The sequence below is a fragment of the Anolis carolinensis genome, chromosome 1 (genome assembly GCF_035594765.1).
Source record: "Anolis carolinensis isolate JA03-04 chromosome 1, rAnoCar3.1.pri, whole genome shotgun sequence".
Lineage (NCBI taxonomy): Eukaryota > Metazoa > Chordata > Lepidosauria > Squamata > Dactyloidae > Anolis > Anolis carolinensis.
In genome coordinates, this window is record NC_085841.1 from 89,998,325 (window position 1) to 90,019,119 (window position 20,795).

Consider the following 20,795-nt stretch of genomic DNA (forward strand, 5'->3'; position numbering starts at 1 on the left):
GATCCTGTCTATTCTCTAAAGCTAAGCAGAGTCAACTCTGGTTGATACTTGTATGGTAGACTGCCAATGCATTTATTTTAGAGGAAAAATTGGCAAAACTATTATTATTATTATTATTATTATTATTATTATTATTATTATTATTATAGTAGAGTCTCACTTATCCAAGCCTCGCTTATCCAAGTTTCTGGATTATCCAAGCCATTTTTGTAGTCAATGTTTTCAATATATCGTGATATTTTGGTGCTTAATTTGTAAATACAGTAATTACAACATAACATTACTGTGTATTGAACTGCTTTTTCTGTCAAATTTGTTGTAAAACATGATGTTTTGGTGCTTAATTTGTAAAATCATAACCTAATTTGATGTTTAATAGGCTTTTCCTTATTCCCTCTTTATTATCCAAGATATTCGCTTATCCAAGCTTCTGTCGGCCAGTTTAGCTTGGATAAGTGAGACTCTACTGTATATTCATACTCGGCTTTATCTCCCCAAAGGGGACTCAAAGCAGCTTGACATAAAAGCATTAACATACAATTTAAAATATACAAAAATGCAAACATTAAAACAGAATAAAACACAAGCAGCATTAAAAATTGAGTTAAAATCAACCACACAGTTAAAACCATAGCACCCTCTGACTAGATCTTAGATATCTACATCTTTAAAAGCCTGCATAAATAAAATGGTCTTAGACTGCTGCCTGAAGGACAGCAGGGAAGGGGCCATTCTGGCTTTTTTTGGTAGGGAGTTCCAGAGTCGTGGAGCAGCCACAGAGAAGGCCTGCTCTCTTGTTCCCACCAACCGAGCTTGAGATGGAGGTGGAACCAAGAAAAGGGCCTCTCCAGCCAGGTTCATATAAGGGGATGTGGTTGGCAAAATAGCCTGGACCTGAACCATCTAGGGCAGTGGTTGCCGACCTGTGGACTGCGGCCCAGCAGTGCACCACAAGAATGAAAATTGGGTCCATGAACATCCTTCCTCTTTATTTATTTCATTTTATTTATTTTATTTCTGCTTCTTTCTGCAGAGCTAACCATTGCATTGGCTAGACCACATCAGATCTAGATGATTAAATATGGTTTTCTGTGGGCAAGCAGTTGGCAACTACTGGATGGCATATGTTCTGCATCAGAAAGTAGAATCGATCTTGTCTATCCAATGCAATTTTCTGAATCAGCACCCCAAATAACCAAACCGAATCTAAAGTTGACCAAAAACTAATTGGTAACCCTTTTGGTACTAATGTTGGAGAGTGGTCCCTGGTCAAAGTGGTCCCCAGTCAAAGTGGTCTCTGGTCAAACTGGGCCCTGGTAAAGTGGGCTCTGGTAAAAAAAAGTTGAAACCACTGATTTAGGACTTTAAAGGTCATAACCAGCACTTTGAATTTTGCCCAGTAGCAGACTGGCAGTCAGTGGAGCTGCTACAACATGGAGGTTGTTTGCTCTGTGTAGTCAGCCCCAGTGAGGAACTTGGCTGCAGCTATTTGGACCAGCTGAAGTTTCAGAGCACTCTTCAGAGGCAGCCCCATGTAGAGAGCTTCACAGTATTCCAGGTGAGATGTAATGAAGGCATGTACCACCATGGGCAGATCTGGCTTCTCAAGGAACAGGCACAGTTCTTAGTATGCCTTAGCTAAGAAACCCCTAAGAAATTCATGGTGTCCCTGTAGGTCAACGTGTTACTGGAAGAACACGTGCACACACAGACACACACATTTCCTATCTTTCCACATGCAAATAAATTAGTGTCCTATTACAGTCATATATTAAATTAAATTTACTGCATGATTAGTTCTCAAGTGGCTCATCTGCTTGGAATGTATAGAAGTGCTTGGTCTTCAAAGCCTAGAACACAGATCTGCACTGACCGCGTAAGTCAGTATCAAACCAATATTGAAGGAAATGGAAATCCTGAAACCCATTTGAGGCTTGAATGATAATTGCACAAACCAAAGCACACTGATGCACATTATGGGTTTTCATTCATGCACTTTCATGTGTTTATTGTCTAGCTGCTACAGTTTGAAGATAGCTTAGAACTACACTAAACAGTCAATATAAGGTAAAAGTAAAGGTTTTTCCCTGACATTAAGTGCAGCCGTGTTCGACTCTGGAGGTTGGTGCTCATCTCCATTTCTAAGCTGAAGAGCTGGCATTGTCTGTGGACACCTCCAAGGTCATGTGGCCGGCATGACTGCATGGAGCGCCGTTATCTTCCCGCCAGAGCAGTACCTATTAATCTCCCCAGATTCGAACCTGTGACCATTCGGTCCGCAAGTTCAGCAGCTCAGCGCTTCAACACACTGCGCCACCAAAGATTCTTTTCTTTTTTTGGATTTGACTTTCTGCTGATCTATACCAAGAAAAAACACTGGTGCTATGTAAACAGAAAGTCATGTTATGAAAATGGTTCTAAACCAGTGTTATTGGGACCTGTGGCCTTATGATAGGACAGTAACTCCTAATGTTTTTCACCATTGGCTGTAGTGGCTAGGGCTGATGGGGGCTGCAGTGCACCAATATCAGGGGGACCACATTTTCCGCACCATTCTAAACATTATCCAACTATCACTGAAAGTGCTCTTCAAAATAATCTTCTTTCTTGGAGGGATTACCTGATCAAAACATTTTTAAAAATAAGCATGCCAAGAAGAAGCCTAATGCATATATAAACTCTTCTCCCTAACATGCTATACTCTTTGTTACACATGTATAATTTTCCAGGTATGGAAACATTTCAAATGTCCAAGCCTAATACTACTCATGACCCCAGAGCAGATAGATCATGAACCTGGCTTTATCACATACTGTTTGTAAATATCAATATATTTTATTATGATGATTACTGCTGACAATAACAATATTTGGTGAAACGCTGTATCACTTCCTCCTGTGGTTTGTCAAACTATAGCCAATCTTTTGGCTGTATTTGTTTATTATTTTCAAAAAGGACAGTTGAAGCCTCATATTGCACATGAACAAGCCATGAAACTTACCAAAGCATGAATCACACTAGCTCAGATATCATTATGTGTACACAAGCACAGCAGGTGCAAAAGAGATTCTTTGTCATCATATTCCCTTGAGTCTCTAGTGATGGGTCTAGAAATCTCCAGATCATGAATCTTCTCTTTCAGAAAAAGTGCAATGCCACAAGCTGCATGATTCTTGGAACATGTCACAGGGCCTCCATTTTGCCTGGATTTTGTTTGAGTTGATTGGCACCTAGCCAGCTGATACTGCATCCAGGCACTGATCCAGAATCTGCATAGCTACTCCTGAATTAGAATGCTGCCCAGAAATAAACTGGGTATCAGCAGCATAGTCATAACATTGGGTGACAAATGCCTTAATGCCTGCTCCCAGAAACTTCATATAGATCTTAGAAACATTGGGCACAAAAAGAATACCTTCTGAGAAAAGACTACAGAAGTGAAATGCTATGGTTTTGGCACAGAGACTATGAACAGGACAGGAATTACTGCAATGCTGTGCTAAGTGAAGAATACTTATTTAAGAGCTTCCAGGATGCTTACTTAAGCTGATCTCTTGAGTGCCTCTTTTGTTGACAGGTGAGGGATGGACAAGAATTTCAGAAACTCTCTCCTGCCCTTCTCCAGCAGGGTGGAAAGTAAGGTGAAGGAGGAGGGAGAGAAAATGTGCCAGAAAGCAAAATTTTGGGTCACCTTCTTTAACACTACCAGATAAATGAATGAGCTAAATAAGTTACAGTTTAGGGAATGGGTGGGCACCTGCACTTAGCCACCTGGGGGATCACTGCCACATGTTTAGAGTGATAAGAAATGACATCACATCACTTAAAAATTTCACTGTGGGGTTGCACAATATATCTTTTCCACTTTTGGAGAGTTGTGGGGAGTAACGTGTATTGGATGGGTAAGGTCAAATGAGTTCTTGTAGTGGTTTTGATTATGTATTTCTGAGATTCTGTCATATTTTGCCCAGTAGTTATTCTTCTTGAGAAAATAAAACCCTGTCCCACATCACCCACCACATTAACTCTTTCTGTAGGCCACTACTGCTCATGTTTCCAGAAAATTCTGAATGATTGTTTCATTGTCCTCACTTCTCAAAGTACTAGGAAGTTCTAGGGCAGACAATAGTTTCTTGTATGGAATATTTGTGTGTGTGTACACACATGCACAAGACACAGAGAGATTTACGTTGTCTTCTTCAGCTAGTAAAGACATCAGATCTTGAACACTAAACAAGGTCAACCCTGGTTAGCATTTGGATGAGAGACCATCAGTGAATACCAGTTGTCTTAGGCTATATTTTAGAAGAAGAAACTGGCAAAATCACTTCTGAATATTCCTTGCCTAAGAAAATTCTATGAAATTAATGGGTTGCCAAAAGATGACAGGTAACCTGAAGACACATACAAACAAAAGCACAAGTGTACATGTACTCAGCCACCCTTTACATATAAGTAACACTGCCCCAGCTAAACTGTCCATCAGGGGGACTAAATTATCTGCCACCACTTTAATTTACCAGATTTTTTAATCGTGTCAAAAGCAAATTGAGGCAAGTTGCTTCTGTTGTGAGACAATTGACCATCTTCAAAGACGTTGCCCAAGGATGCCCAGATGTGTTACCAACCTGTGGGGGGCTTCTCTTATGTCGCTCTTTGGGAACCTAGAGCTGACAGATGAGAGCTCACCCCGTCTCGCAGATTCGAATCGCCAACCTATAGGTCAGCAGTTCAGCCGGCACAAGGGTTTAACCCATTGTGCCACTGCGGCTCCACAATTTACCAGATATCTAGTATTTATTTTCCTGGTTCCAAATGATCAGTTACCCATTTTTGTTGCTATTTTTTGGGTTATATGTACTGTTTTGTGTTTGCCTTGCTTATTTTATTGTTATTGAGTTATGGTTGACAATATCTGTGTTTATTATTATTTCTTTTTTTGTAAGCCACTCTGAGTCCCTTCGGGGAAAGGAAGGAGGATTTAAATAAAGCATTATTATTATTATTATTATTATTATTATTATTATTATTATTATTATTATCCATTTACAGATACAGATAGATGGCCTGTTCTTCAAAGCCACAAAAAGGCATATGGGAGCCTTTACTAACTTATCTATAACACAATCCAAGTAGTTACTAACTAATGCAATAATCAGGCTGTCAGTTGGGTTATTTAAGACTTCTTTTGCTTGGAAGATACACACGATGGATCACACATGTTACAAGGTAGGGGTGTGTGTGTGTGGGGGGGGGGAGATGGATTTTTTTGTGTGCAAATTGCAGAAGCAAACTGACCTTTTGGGGAGATCAAATTAGGTAGGAGACCACACACTAAATATGTGTTGTTGAAGGCTTTCATGGCTGGAATTACTGTGTTGCTGTGAGTTTTCCAGTCTGTCTGGCCATGTTCCAGGAGCATTCTCTCCTGACGTTTCACCCACATCTATGGCAGGAATCCTCAGAGGTTGTGAGGTACATTGGAAACTAGGCAAAGAAGGTTTATATATCTATCGAGGGTCCAAGTGGGAGAAAGAACTCTTATTTGTTGGAGACCAGTGTGAATGTTGCAATTAATCACCTTGATTAACATTGAAAAGCCTTGTAGCTTAAAGGCCTGGCTAATTCCTGTCTGGGGAAATCCTTTGTTGGGAGGTGTTAGCTGGCCCTGTTTGTTTCCTGTCTGGAATTCTCCTGTTTTCAGAGTGTTGTCCTTTATTTACTGACTTTAGAGTTTTTTAAATACTGGTAGCTAGATTTTGTTCATTTTCATGGTTTCCTACTTTCTGTTGAAATTGTCCACATGCTTGTAGATTTCAATGGTTTCTCTGTGTAGCCTGACATAGTGGTTGCTAAAAAAATAACAACCTCTAAAATCAGGACACGAAATAAAGAACAACACTCTGAAACAGGGATTCCAGACGTGAAACCACCAGGCCCAACCACCAGACTCACAACAAAGGATTCTCCCAGGCAGGAATCCGCCAGGCCTTGTAGCTACAAGGCTTTTCAATGTGATTCAAGGTGATTAATTTCAACATTCACACCTGCCTCCTACAGACAAGAGTTCTTTCTCCCACCCTGGACATTCCACAGATATACAAACCCTACTTGTCTAGTTTTCAACAGACCTCACAACCTCTGAGAATGCTGCCATAGATGTGGGCGAAACGTCAGGAGAGAATGCTTCTGGAACATGGCCATATGCCGGGAAAACTCACAGCAACCCACACACTAAATATTTTGCGAGTTTTTAGTATCCCTTAGAGCAGGCATGGGCAAACTTCGGCCCTCCAGGTGTTTTGGACTACAACTCCCACCATTCCTAACAGCCTACCGGCTGTTAGGAATGGTGGAAGTTGCAGTCCAAAACACCTGGAGGGCCGAAGTTTGCCCATGCCTGCCTTAGAGGTAGGAAGCCACACACTATTTTTTAAAAAGTTTTGAGTATCCTTTAAAAGGAGCGATGGCTACTGTTGTGAATCGATACATTTTAAAGTTCGGAAGGCATTACAATCGCAGTACATGTAGCAGTTTCAGGAGGCCTTGGGGCAGCTTTTCTTGGAATCCCGCAGAAACGGGAAGGCAACCATTGGCGGGCGGCGGAGGCGGCGAGTCTTTGTCTGGGCTCCTTTGCCTCCTCCCTCCCTGGTTTCCCGGGGACTGAAAGGCAGGCTCCTCCATGGCAGCCCAAGAACAAAGGAGAGGCCCGTTGCCATCCCGACGCAGCTTGGAAGGGAGGCGAGGGACGGGGACGGGACACACGCACGCAAACAAACGGCAAACAAAGAAAGCGGAGCGCAATTTCTCCAGCTGGACACAGAAGGCCTCGCTTCAAAGGAGGATACATATTTGATGAGGATCCGTGTCCGTGGATCGATCGCCATCCTTTCCCCTTCCTCCCGATCGGATTTCCAAGGGAAAGTGGCCCCTGCCTTGGGCTGTGCGCTTTCCTCCTCGTCGTCGTCTTTCTCGCCAAGGGCGTCGAGCCTAGGCGTGGCTCTGGGAAGCTTTCCTTTCCTCCCCGTCGTTTGTCTCCCTCCCTCCCTCCATCCATTCCTTCATCCTTTCTCCACCTTCTACTACACTCGTGCGCTCCAGGCCGTGGATTTCTCCTCCTCCCTCCCCACTCCGCGCCCGCTTGGTCCTTCCTCGCCTGGATACTTGGAGCGGCTCTTTCTCCAGCCCGGAAAAATAAAAGGTAAGTGTCACGGTTTTGGTACCGACCCAAGAACGATCTGATTGTTCTTGGCCGTCCCCAGTCATCTTGGTACCAAAACCAGACCAGACCATCCGGTTCTGGGTAGATTATTCCGAGGTAAGTCCATCCGTTACAGTAAGCTAAGAGATGTAGGTAACAAAGAGTCATTCTTTCCACCAAAGCGAAACAGCTTCTGGGTTGTTGTGTGTTTTCCGGGTTGTACTGCCACACAGCCCGGAAAACACACAACAACCCTGTGATTCCAGCCATGAAAGCCTTCCACAACTTCTGGGTTGTTTGATGGGGCAATGCGTCCAAAGAAGCGCTTCTTGGCGCTATGGATAAAAGCCAATTGGGGGTGTGGGGGGGGGGGGGGGCTTCAACGCAGTGGAAACCAAAGCAGAAACAAAAGTCTCACGGAAAGCCAACCTATAGTGATGGTGTCACCCTTTTGTGTCTCCATCTCTCTTCGCCCTTGACAGCTTGTGTCTAATTGGGGAAACCTGCAGAGGGTCTGCCAGTGTCTGGCAATTCCCTCGCCACCATGTTGTGGACAATCTTTCTTTGACAGTTATTCAGTCCATGAAAAGAGAGGACAAAAGTGAAAAAGACAATGCAAGAAAAAGAGAAAGATCAAGATGTGTGATTGGCAGTGTCCCTTGGGTTTTTGGTGTTAATTGATGGTCAACCTATGCTAGTTGTAGAAAGGGGGTCACATTTGACAGCAGCCCTTTTCTGGGAAAAGGTGGTGGCCTGATGAGCTGCAGAGTAACTTTAAGTGTCAAAATCCACTGACGTGAATGGCTCCAATCAGGGAGGGGGGGCTTAGGGGTTCAAATCCCCACCCAAATTTTTCAGGTTTTAAAACAAAACTGGTTTACTCGTGAATTTTAACTGGTTAATCAAATCCCCATGAGTGCTCACTCATCTGCTCATCTGTGTCCACTGAAGTTTATTGATGGAGCCTGATTTCTAAATTATTTTGCGTTATGGAACTACTCTTCATGATTTGCTAAAAAAAAAAAAAAAGTTTCAACCCCCCCCGCCCCCCCATTTTTCCTGGCTATGGCCCTGGCTCCAATGTGTAAGGGTGCATCTACACCAGTGGTTCCCAACCTTTTTTTCGTGTCAGGAGCGACTTAAGAAACTGCAAGTCGCTTCTGGTGTTAGAGAACTGACCATCCGCAAGGACATTGCCCAGGGGATGCCCGGATGTTTTTGATGTTTTTATCATCCTTGTGGGAGGCTTCTCTCATGTCCAGCATGGAGTTGGAACTGATAGAGAGAGCTCATCTGCGCTCTCCCCGGGTTGGATTCGAACCAGCAACTTTCAGGTCAGCAACCCAACCTTGAAGTCACCAGTACTGCTGGCACAAGGGTTTAATCCACTGTGCCACCGGGGGCTCTGTTCCCAACCTGTGGTCCATAGACTACCAGTGGTCCACAAGAACTAAAAATATGGTCCACGGCCTCACAGCTACTACTAAGGATAACAACACAGCCCAAACAAAAAAAAACTTGGTGTTTTCATTTTTAGGTCTGTTCCTGGGTGTGCTGATTCAGAAAATTGCATTGGATAGACCACATCAGCTCTAGATTATTAAACATGGTTTCCTGTGGGTGAGCAGATGGCAACTACTGGATGGCATATGTTCTGTATTAGAAACTAGAGCTGATGTGGTCTATCCAATGCAATTTTCTGAATCAGTACCCCAAATAACTAAACAGAATCTAAAGTTGACCAAAAACTGATTCGTAACCCTTTTGGTAGCAATGTTAGAGAGTGGCCCCTGGTCAATGTGGTTCCTGGTCAAGTGGTCCCTGGACAAAAAAAAGGTTGAAAACCGCTGATCTACGCTGTAGAATGAATGCAGTTTGATACCACTTGAACTTCCATGGCAGGAGCCACGGTGGCGCAGTGGGTTAAACCCTTGTACCGGCTGGATTGCTGACCTGAAGGATGGACTGCTGACCTGAAGGTTGCCAGTTCAAGTCCATGAGACAGGATGAGCTCCTATCTGTCAGCTCTAGCTTGCGGGGACATGAGAGAAGCCTCCCAGCAGGACGGTAACACATCCGGGCATCCCTGGGCAACATCTCTATAGACAGCCAATTTTCTCACACCAGAAGCAACTTGCAGTATGTTCTGAAGTCACTTTTGATACTATTTTAAAAAACTTCCATGGCTCAATGCTCTGGAATCCTGGGAGTTGTATTTTTACATTGTCTTCAGCCTTCCCTGCCAAATAGTGCCAATGCCTCACCAACCTACAACTCCCAGGATTACACAGCACAGAGCCATGGCAGTTCAAGTGGTGTTAAACTGTATTCATCCTAGGGCTGAAAATACTGGGGTTTATTGGAGTGGGTGGGTGAGAGTGTCACTTATAAACCAGAGTTGGAAAGATGTTCACATTCCCAAATGCTTGTATTTTGCAGACTTTTGTGGGGAATATGTCCCTCCCCCTTTTAAGTTTCTTTTTCATGAAACAAGCTTGGATATCTGATTTAAGGTCTGTCATTGAAAAAACTTGCAAGTAAAAGCAACACTTTAGTCACTTTTAGCTCTGATCAGTGTGGTGAGCATGCAGTCATGCTGAGAAATAGCTATGAAGCCTTTTAGACTGCAATCTCAGGTAGTCTTCCTTGAGGATTATTTAACTTTGGAGGGAGTTACTTTTAAAAGACATATCCAGAGTTGCTCTTCTTACCTATGCTGTCAGCTTTGCTAATAAATGTGGGACTATTGATGACTCTATTTTAAATTTTCTTTAAAAATTTTAAGATATACACATGCACAACATTTACAAATGATGGCTCTATTGTCCCTTGTTCTGACACACCCCTCCCAATATGATGACTCATACATTGTCTCTGGCTGCACTGAAATATGTTTATGATGTTTGGTGCTTTCAGTAGTTTATCTAAAATCAGATTTTTATTCAGCCATGATTTTTATGAGACAAAGACTCCGCAGTGTTGGCACATACACAAATAATGTCACCATCTAGCGTATTTTAGCATATAATGTGTTATTGCTAGCCAATGCCAATTGAGTTTGTCTGCATGCATTAACTTTGAGTGCATATACATATAGCATAGACAGTATCTTATATATTAGATGATATGCTGTTGAGATTAATGTGGTGTAGTAAAATCACACATTTCTGAATTTAGAATGACTTTGGGTAAAGAGGATCATTTTACTATATGTATGAATATGCATGAGAGAATTAGCACAGCAGAAGTGGTTTGAATGTTGGATTAGAATATTTGGAAACTAGGGTTTCAATTCCTGCTCAGCCATGGTAATGAATGAGGTGACACAGGGCAAGTCACACTCTCTGCTTCAGATGAAAGCAAGGGCAAACTCCTTTGAACAAATTCTGCCAAGAAAACCCCACTATTGGTTTGCCTTAGGGTCTCCATAAGCTAGAAGGTTCAGAGCAGCAACATTATCACACACAAAGAACCAAAATGTTATAGAGCAGTGGTTCTCAACCTGGGCAACCCCAGATGTTTTGGGCTTCAACTCCCAGAAAACCTAATAGCTGATAAACTGGCTAGGATTTCTGGGAGTTGTAGGCCAAAATATCTGGGGACCCACAGGTTGAAAACCACTGGTGGAGAGGCCTGAGTGTTGGACTCTGGAAACCAGGTTTTGAACCCCTGCTTACTGTGGAAGCTCAATGGGCAAGCTTGGGCAAGTCACACCTTCCAACCTCAGATAAGGAAAATGGCAAACCTCCTCTGAATAATCTTTCCAAGGAAACCCTGTGGCAGGAATGCCCTAGGTTCATCTTAAGGTTGTTTTTTTTTTAAAAAAAAAATCAAGACACACAACTCGACAGCATTACTACAGCATTACCTCCAGCATGTACTAATATCCATTAACAGATTGTTCTGAGGCAGCAGAATTCAATTCAGGGAAGTTTGATAATCTACAATATTCTCATTGTGAAAAGTGGAAGAGAGAATGTCTAACATTAGCTGTAGTTGAGCTTTAATCCCTCACCATTGGCTATGCTGGAGAGGGCTGATGAGAGTTGTAATCCAAATGTATCTGGGGAACATGTCTTCTAGTGTCACATGTGGCCTCCAAACCTGGTTTGGAGGCTATTGACCCCCTCAAGATTCTCCATATTGTCCTTTTCTATCTCAAAAAAACTCAGTGTACCCACAATTATAACCACCTGATTCCACTTTTGATTTCTCAGGCTCCTTCCTCAGAAATCCTGAGATTCTTGGTTTAGTGGGGTACTTAGAATTACCTACTAGATGGCTCTGATGGCCCATGAACTACAGCTCCCTAGATATACATTTAGTTCTCACTTCCTGTCTTCCCAGTCTTGGGAAGTATAGTACAACGGAATTTGATCAGAACTCTCCAAGGGAGACTTGTAACCACTTCAGCAAACAAGAAACCCCAAAGTTCTAGAAGATGGAGTCATAGTAGTGAAACTGGCCCCAGTTGTTATAAATGTGTGTGTGGGTGCATCAACCACCAAGAGCAGCAATTCCTCTTTTAAATGGACTGGAAGCACACCCTAACACTGTTTACATTTAAAAAACAACAATTTTCCAAAGTCAGGTGTGAACCTCCAGCCCCTTCACACTGTTGCTATTCTTTTTGTGTATGTTTATATTTTAACAGTAGTTCCTGCAGGCCTTTGGAGGGTGCCAGTGTCACAAAATGAGACCTGTCACAATTGTTTGCTTTGTGCTATATTCTCGAATTTTGCCTCTGGCAAGTACAGAGTTATGGGGAAACTGGTGTAAAGTGACTTGAAACATAAAGGAAGTGGGGTGTCCATTTTCCAGGATATGGTGAGGATAAAGACCTCTGGATTGACTGATCCATTGCTCAGGATTAAATGGGTTGTGAAACCCTTGGGTAAAAATCTCCTTGTGGGGACAGTTCACTTCTACATCCGATTGTCAGAAAAACAAGAAATAGGTGGGAAGTAAAATCCCTTCCTGGAAAAGTCCCCCACAGCTTTGACCCACGTGGAAGTCAAAAGGGTGGCGTGGCTTTTTCCCTCTGCCTCAGTCCTGAATCCAATTGGCAGTCACCTTTTGGGGCATCTCAATATAGAATGAAAGCAGTTTGAAATCCCTTTAACTCCATAGCTGGGCCCCCCCGATGACGCAATGGAGTAAACCTTTGCTGGCAGAACTGCTTACCAAAAGGTTGGCAGTTTGAATCGGGAGAGTGGAGTGAGCTCCCATCTGGGGACATGAGAGAAGCCTCCCACAGGATGGTAAAATATCAAACATCTGGGCGTCTCCTGGGCAATGTCCTTGAAGACAGCAAATTCTCTCACACCAGGAGTGACTTGCAGTTTCTCAAGTCGCTTCTGATATAAAAAAAATTCTATAGTTCAATGCAATGGAATCCCAAGAGTTGTGGTTTGGTGAGGAACCAACACTCTTTGGCAGAGAAGAAACTACAACTCCCAAGATGCCATAGCATTGAGCTTTGGGAGTTAAAGTGGTGTTGAACTGCATTCATTCTATAGTGATGCAAACTGTTTTTTTTTTGTTGGTTTTTTTTTTGCATTGAATGGTTGCCATATTGTTGGAAACTACTGTAAGTCCCTTCAGGGAGATAGGGCTGTTTATAAATAAAGTTTATTATTACAGTAGAATCTCGTTTATCCAACCTTTAGTCATCCAACATTCTGTATTATCCAACACAGTCTGCCTCCTGTCCGGATCCACAGCTGTTGCTATAGGCAGGCAAGGATAACAGATTTTTAAAAAATCTTCACAGTACTGAACTTTTTACAGATTTAACTTCTGAAAACGTTGTTACTGTAAATTAATTTTATACAACTTTATCTTTATTTGTAGTCAGTTTTTTAGTAGTCAATGCTTTCAATACATTGTGATGATTTGGTGCTAAATTCGTAAATAGAGTAATTACTACATATAACATAACATATTGAACTGCTTTTTCTATCGATTTGTTGTAAAACATGATGTTTTGGTGCTTAATTTGTAAAATTATAATGTAATTTGACGTTTATTAGTTTTTTTCTTATTCCCTTCTTATTATCCAACATTTTCGCTTACCTGTTTATGTTGGATAAGTGAGACTCTACGTTATTATTTTATTATGACACAGCAAACAAGACAGATATCCTGGATTTTGTATCACAAAATCACAAGTCGAACACTTCCCAAGCATCTAGGACTGTGTGATGTATTTTCGGATTATGCGTGCAGATCCCAGTAGGGTGGCCTTTTGCAGTTGGCAGAACGTAATTTTGTCAATGTCTATTGTTTCCAAATGCCGGCTGAGATCTTTTGGGACGGCACCCAATGTGCCGATTACCACCAGGACGACCTGTACTGGTTTCTGCCAGTCTTTGAAGTTCAATCTTGAGGTCCTGATAGTGGCTGAGTTTTTCTTGTTGTTTTTCGTCAATGCCACTGTCACCTGGGATGGCAACATCAAGGATCCAAACCTTTTTCCTTTCCACAACTGTGATGTCTGGTGTGTTGTGTTCCAGAACTTTGTCAGTCTGGATTCGGAAGTCCCACAGTATCTTTGCGTACTCATTTTCCAATACTTTTGCAGGTTTGTGATCCCACCAGTTCTTTACTGCTGGGAGGTGGTACTTGAGGCATAAGTTCCAATGAATCATTTGGGCCACATAGTTGTGTCTCTGTTTGTAATCTGTCTGTGCGATTTTCTTACAGCAACTGAGGATATGATAAATGGTTTCGTCAGCTTCCTTGCACAGACTGCATTTTGGGTCATCAGCTGATTTTTCGATCTTGGCCTTAATTGCATTTGTTCTGATGGCTTGCTCCTGGGCTGCAAGGATCAGGCCTTATGTTTCCTTCTTCAGGGTCCCATTTGTGAGCCAGAGCCAGGTCTTCTCCTTATCAGCTTTTCCTTCAATTTTGTCAAGGAACTTTCCATGCAATGTTTTGTTGTGCCAGCTGTCAGCTCTAGTTTGTAGTGCGGTTTTCTTGTACTGTTTTTTTTTGTCTGCTGTGTTTTGAGGAGTTTCTGATTTTTGACTTCAATCAAAGCAGGTTCTTCACTTTGCTTTACATATTCTGCCAGAGCATGTTCTTCTTCTTTGACTGCTTGTTTTACTTGTAAGAGTCCTCTGCCACCTGATCTTCTAGGCAGATATAGCTGGTCAACATCACTGCAGGGGTGCAGTGAATGATGAATGGTCATGAGTTTTCTTGTTTTTCTGTCCAAATTGTCCAGTTCCACCTGTGTCCAGTTTTTGATGCCAGCAGCATATCTTATGACAGGTATGGCCCAGGTGTTTATGGCCTTGATGGTGTTGCCTCCATTGAGCTTGCTTTTGAGAATCTTTCTGACCCTTTGTGTGTATTCTTTGCTGACCACAGTTTTCACATGTTCATGCTTTATTATTATTATTATTATTATTATTATTATTATTATCATTATTATTATTATTAGTATAGATCAGGCACAGGAAATCACTGGCTCTCCAGGTGTTTTGAGCTTCAACTCCCAAAAATCCCAGACTGTTAGGAATTGTGGGAGCCTGTACAGTTTTGCGGCTGCACACATAACAATTGCCAGTGACTGGAAAGGTGAAAAAACATTAAGTATTAAAAATTGGAAGGATAAATTGAGGGATTATGCACAGATGGCCAAGATTTCTAGCAATCCAAAACATGAAAGTCATAAAGTTTTTGAAAGAAATTGCAAGCTGGCCTTAGCATACCTGACAGCGGAATTTAAGACATAAAATAAGGGGAATTTATTGATCCAGAAGCACAGAGGGTTAAACAAAATTATGCATAAACGCAGTGTTGTTCAGTGTCGGGAGTCAAGGTGGTGGGTCGCACTGGGGGTGGGTTGAGGGGTAATTGTATTGTGGGTGGTAGGTTGTCTATGTATGTGTATATGTTTGTAATGTGTATTGTGGGTGTTTTACAATTTTAAAATATAATTCTATTTAAAAAACAAGGGCCTACACATTCAGTTCCAGCTGTCACAAATTCAATAAATGGTATCCAAGAAAAAATATTTTAAAAAGGAACTGTGGGAACTGAAGTTCAAAACACCTGGAGGGCCCAAGTTTGCCTGGTGTAGATGCACCTTTAGCCAACCTTGTGGAGGGTTTGGAAAAACTCTCATTGTTCGGAGGAACTCATTGTTATCCCTCCCCACCCCCACCCCCTGCCTCTCTGTGTTTCTCCTTCCCTCCCTCCCCCTGCCTTTGACTGGCCTCGTCTCTGGGGCGTGCCTTCCTTTCCTTTCCCTTCCTTCTTTCTCCCCCAGGGCCCCGCGAAGAGGCATGGGACCTTGCCTCCCGCAGACATGAGCCAGGCTCCCAGCGGCGGCTCTCCCGGGGGGGCTCCTCCTCCGGCCGCCCCCCGCCTCCTCCCGGAAGGCAGCAGCAGCAGCAGCATCAGCCCCCGAAGCAAGCAGCAGCAGCAGCAGCACCGCGCCTCTTCGCCGGGCAGACCCAGGGACCCGCACGCGCGGCAGCCCTCCCCGGCCTCCAAAGCAAGCTCCGCCCGCCAGGCCCCACAGCAGCAGCAGGCGCCGCCGAAAGGCAGCCGGGCCAAGGCGGCGGCATCATCAGCATCAGCAGCAGCAGCAGCAGGAGCAGAGAAGCCGTCCCCCGCGGCGCCCTCGGGAGCTGTCCAGGCCGGGGATGGTGCTGAACCGCTGGCCTTGGCTGGAGGCGGCGGCGCCAAAGCCAACCCCGAGAGGGAGCGGGAAGGCAGCGGCGGCGTCTCCAAAAGCGACTCCCAGGGCCGAACGGCAACTGCGCCACCTGCCGGCGCCCCCGGGAAAGGCCGGGCGCTGCCCGCGGCGGGGGGCGGCTACTGGAAGGAAGGATGCCTGCAAAGTGAGCTCATCCAGTTCCACCTCCGGAAGGGCTTGGCGGCGGCCGCCCAGATGCAAAGCCACGGGGGGCAGCCAGGGGATGGCGCCGGGGGGGCCAGGGCCGCGGCGGAGGAGCAGCAGCAGCAACCCCAGCCCCCGCTCCCCGCGCTGCCGGCAGCCCCGATGGCAGGCACCCCGGAGGCCAATGGGCAGAGCAGGGCCCTCGGAGGCGCCCTGAGCGCCGCGCAGCAGCAGGAGCTGCAGGAGGAAGTGGAGAAGCTCTGGGAGGAGAACGAGGCCCTCAAGGTGAGTGGAGGGAGGGAAGAGGGCCAGGCCTTGGGTGAGGGGGCCGGAGCCTTTGGTCCTCTTCATTGGGGAGGCCCTTCAGAGGAATTAAAGACCCATCTGCCCTTCTTTTCTATTTGTAAATAGAAGATATATACATATATATAGAAGATACATACCTATATATAGATAGAAGATATTCGCAGCCCACAGTGGCACAGTGTGTTAAAGCTGCTGACTGAAAGGTTGCAGGTTCGAATCCAGGGAGCGGAGTGAGTGCCCGCTGTTAGCCCCAGCTTCTGCCAACCTAGCAGTTCAAAAACATACAAATGTGAGTAGATCAATAAGTATCGCTCCAGGGGGAAAGGTAAGGGCACTCCATGCAGTCATGCCAGCCACATGACCTTAGAGGTGTCTACGGACAACACCAGCTCTTCAGCATAGAATTAGAGATGAGCACCAATCCGCAGAGTCGGACACGTCTAGACTTAATGTCAGGGGAAAACCTTTACCTTATAGAAGATTCTCGGCAAACCAGCAGCCAGGGGGATTGGTAGATGCCCTCGATAAATGTAGTTTCTGGTTGGCTGAGGTAATATTAATTATTATTAGTCATTTAATAATTAGTCATTATTAAAAACAGGCCTATCTAATGCTACACCCCATACTATACATACCAAGAGCCCCCGGTGGTGCAGTGGATTAAACCGTTGAGCTGCTGAACCTGCTGACTTTAAGATCTGTGGTTCAAATTCAGGGATAAGAGTTCTTTCTCCCACCCTGGACTTTCCACAGATATATAAACCCCACTTGCCTAGTTTCCAACATACCTCACAACCTCTGAGGATGCCTGCCATAGATGTGGGCAAAACATTAGGAGAGAATGCTTCTGGAACATGGCCATACAGCCCAGAAAACTCACAGCAACCCAGTGATTCCAGCCATGAAAGCCTTCGACAACACAATTTCTTTATTCTTCCTTACTGCCATTCTTTTTTTAAAAAGGAAATAACATAATTTTTTTAGTCCTCCACCTTGGCATGTTTCTCACTCAATGCCAACATCACTAGAAGAGAGTGATGCTGCAGTGGGTTTCTTCTGCCTCATCTCCTGGGCGATGTCAAGAGGACCTCCAGCCTATAAAGCTGCGTGGACTTTAAGAAAGGTGTTTGGGACCTGCAGAGGAAGAGTTTCAAGCAAGACCATACTTATGGTTTTGCTTGGCAATAAGAGTGTAGCAAAGTCCCATTTTAAAAGCAGTTTAACAATGAAGGAGTGGAGTGTCTTTTTTGTGAGGAGTAATGCTTTCGAAGTACTGCCAAAAGTTTCTCTTTAAGGACGTTTTGGGGGGTATGTTTTGGCCATTTTATGACATTCTCTTAATAATCTTTTTAAAAATTGCCTTCAAAGAACATAATAAGCACAGTAAAATAATGGAATGAATTGGTGTTTCAACACAATGGTAATGCATACTTTTATAAAATACGTTTCTAAGCAGGGGGAGTTTGTATAAAATTGCTTTTTTCAGATCATATTTTTGCCCTTTATAACGTGTTTCTATAAAAGTGAAGGCATCAAGTTCTAGATCTCTCTAAAAAATATAGCTGCCCATTCCAATGGGTAGTAAAATAGTAAGGACTGTAGTATTCATATGACTATTATGATAAAAGAAGAACTCCAATACTCTGTTGAATCTCCATGGTATTTTATGGATTGTAAAGCATGCAAGTAGCTATTAAGACATGTATTTCATTTTGGCGCCCATGCTATTTAGCTGTGAGGTATCATTCTGTTTGCTGGGATGCTTGTTGTGTGTCAGCATGTGAAAGAGATCAGGTGGGCTGGTTGCTGCTTAAACGTGTTGCTAGTATTGTGTCTATTTTGTGTACTGCTTTGCTTTTCCCTATCCATTTGTACTAACGTTTATCTGGTGCATGTCTGCTCTTCTTTCCCACTGGATGCCAGAATGAGATAGATGAGCTAAGGACAGAGATGGATGAAATGAGAGACAGTTTCTTTGAAGAAGATGCCTGCCAGCTACAGGAAATGCGCCATGAGTTGGAGAGAGCCAACAAAAACTGCAGGATCCTTCAGTATCGTCTTCGCAAAGCAGAGCGCAAGAGGCTTCGTTATGCAGAGACCGGGGAGATTGATGGAGAACTTCTGCGTAGCTTGGAGCAGGATCTGAAGGTACTACATGGTCCAAGTTGGCAAATAGCTGTGTATCTGAATTTCTAAATGGAGAGGCAAGATAACTCGATACGTGATTTTCCCTGTAGCTTTGGAAAGGGGATTGCAATGAATTAATCTAATTCTCATCCCTCATTTTTAGATAACACTCATACAGCAGTGGATCCTGGGTTGGGGAAGTTTTGACCCTTGAGGTGTGTTTGTTTTTATCTCCCAGAAACCTCCACTAACATAGCCAGTGGTAAGGAACTATGGGTGTGGTAGTCTAAAACCTCTCGAGGACTAAATGTTTCCCACCCTTAATTTCCCCCTTTCAAATCATTAGACAGCAAGTTCACAGGCAATTTAAATTGTTTTGCTTTGATACTTTTTCTTATTATGCTCTGTATAAAACTATTTGGGAGCTCCCGGTGGCACAGCGTATTAAAGAGATGAGCTGCTGAACTTGCAGATCGAAAGGTCGCAGGTTCGAATCTGGGGAAGCAGAGTGAGTGCCCGCTGTTAGCCCCAGCTTTTGCCAACCTAGCAGTTTTAAAAAATGCAAATGTGAGTAGATCAATAGTCATCACTCCAGCAGGAAGGTAATGGCGCTCCATGCAGTCATGTCGGCCACATGATCTTGGGGGTGTCTACGGACAATGCCGGCTCTTCGACTTAGAACTGGAGATGAGCACCAAACCCCAGAGTCAGACATGACTGGACTTAATGTCAGGGGGATACCTTTACTTTACCTATAAAACTATTTAAGGCTTTGTAAAGACCATATAGCCAAAATATAATATAGCCAGTGAACTTGCTTTCTAGTGATTTTAAAGGGCTAAATTAAGGGTGGAAAACATCTAATCACATAGATGAAGGTTTAGACGGCATGATTATCACATTTGCAGATGACACCTAATTGGGAAGGATAGTTAATACTCCAGAGGACAGGATCAGAATTCAAATTACCTCAACAGATTAGAGAGTTGGGCCAAAACTAACAAAATGCATTTCAACAAGGACAAATGTAAGACACTACACTTAGATGGGAAAAAAATGAAATGCACAGATTCAGGATGGGTGATGCCTGGCTTGACAAAAATCCTTGTGAGAAAGAGTCTTCATGAACAAGTTGAACATGAGACAACAGTGTGATGCAGCAACTTAAAAAGCCAATGGAATTTTGGGCTGTAGCAAAAGGAATATAGTGTCTAGATCAAGGGAAGTTATGGTGCTTCTCTATTCTGCCTTGTCCAGACCTCACCTGGAATACTGTGTCCGTTTCTGGGCACCACAATTCAAGTGGGATATTGACAAGGTGGGAAGTACCCAGTGGAGGGCAACTAAAATGATCAAAGGTCTGGAGACCATGCCCTATGAGGAGCAGCTTAAAGAGCTGAGAGTGTTTAGCCTGCAGAAAAGAAGGTTGAGAGGAGACATGATGCCCAGGTATAACTATGTGAAAGGATGCTATAAAGGAGAGGGAGCAGGCTTGTTTTCTGCTGCCCTGGAAACTAGGACTCAGAGTAATGGATTCAAATTACAGGAAAGGAGAGTCCACCTGAACATTAGTAAGAACCTCCTGACTGTAAGAGCTGTTTAGCAGTGAAATTCACTAACCCAGAGTGTGGTGGAAGCTCCATCTTTTGGGGCTTTTAAACAGAAGCTATATAGCCATCTGTCAGGGGTACTTTGATTGTGCTTTTCCTGCATGGCAGCGGTTTGGACTAGATGGCCCATGTGGTCTCTTCCAACTCTGCTCTTCTATGATCCTATGATTCTGAGAAGCCTTATCTTCCAGTGTTTCCCAGTTGAGAGGTATGAAAAAGTTGAGCTAAATCATGGAATACTTTTAATATGTGAAGGGAATAGCAATGTGCCTGAGTACAGAAGAAGAAACAAAAATCTTGGCCTGTATTATTATATGCTGTATTACCTCCAATTTTGTTCTTGCAATAATAAGAAATTTTGTCCCATATCAATGACAACTGGTGGTTTCCATGTTAATATTGTGGGGCATTTATTCTGGATTTTAGACTATATTTTAACAGTTATTAAAAATGCTAACCAATATCCATAAAATAACTTCAACACCTTGAATTGTTCCTTTAAAATCCAGACTAAAACCTGTCATCAATTCACCGCCCACTGATAGTCACCAGTACTGGGTTTTTTTTGTCAGAGTATGTATTTTATGAAAGATATTGCAGGGTTCACATTATATAGTAAACGATATTTTGCTTGATTATAAATTCGTCATAGATAATTGCATTTCCTGTAAGAGCCAGTGAATCACTCCGTTGG

General features: G+C 43.4%; 1 protein-coding gene across 3 annotated transcripts in view; it reads left to right on the forward strand.

The window, feature by feature from the left end:
- Nucleotides 1–6,638: 6,638 nt before the first annotated feature.
- The window catches only part of mtcl3 (MTCL family member 3), a 29,184-nt gene continuing 15,027 nt past the window's right edge, over nucleotides 6,639–20,795 (forward strand). For 2 of the 3 annotated variants that reach the window (XM_008118968.3, XM_008118967.3), the window contains exons 1-3: nucleotides 6,641–7,201; nucleotides 15,483–16,343; nucleotides 18,288–18,512. In XM_008118968.3, coding sequence (XP_008117175.2) covers nucleotides 15,522–16,343; nucleotides 18,288–18,512 — 1,047 coding nt within the window. In that variant the 5' untranslated portion in view covers nucleotides 6,641–7,201; nucleotides 15,483–15,521. Of the gene's footprint in view, nucleotides 7,202–15,482; nucleotides 16,344–18,287; nucleotides 18,513–20,795 lie in introns of all 3 variants that reach the window. The other variant, XM_062978936.1, reaches the window with a different exon arrangement.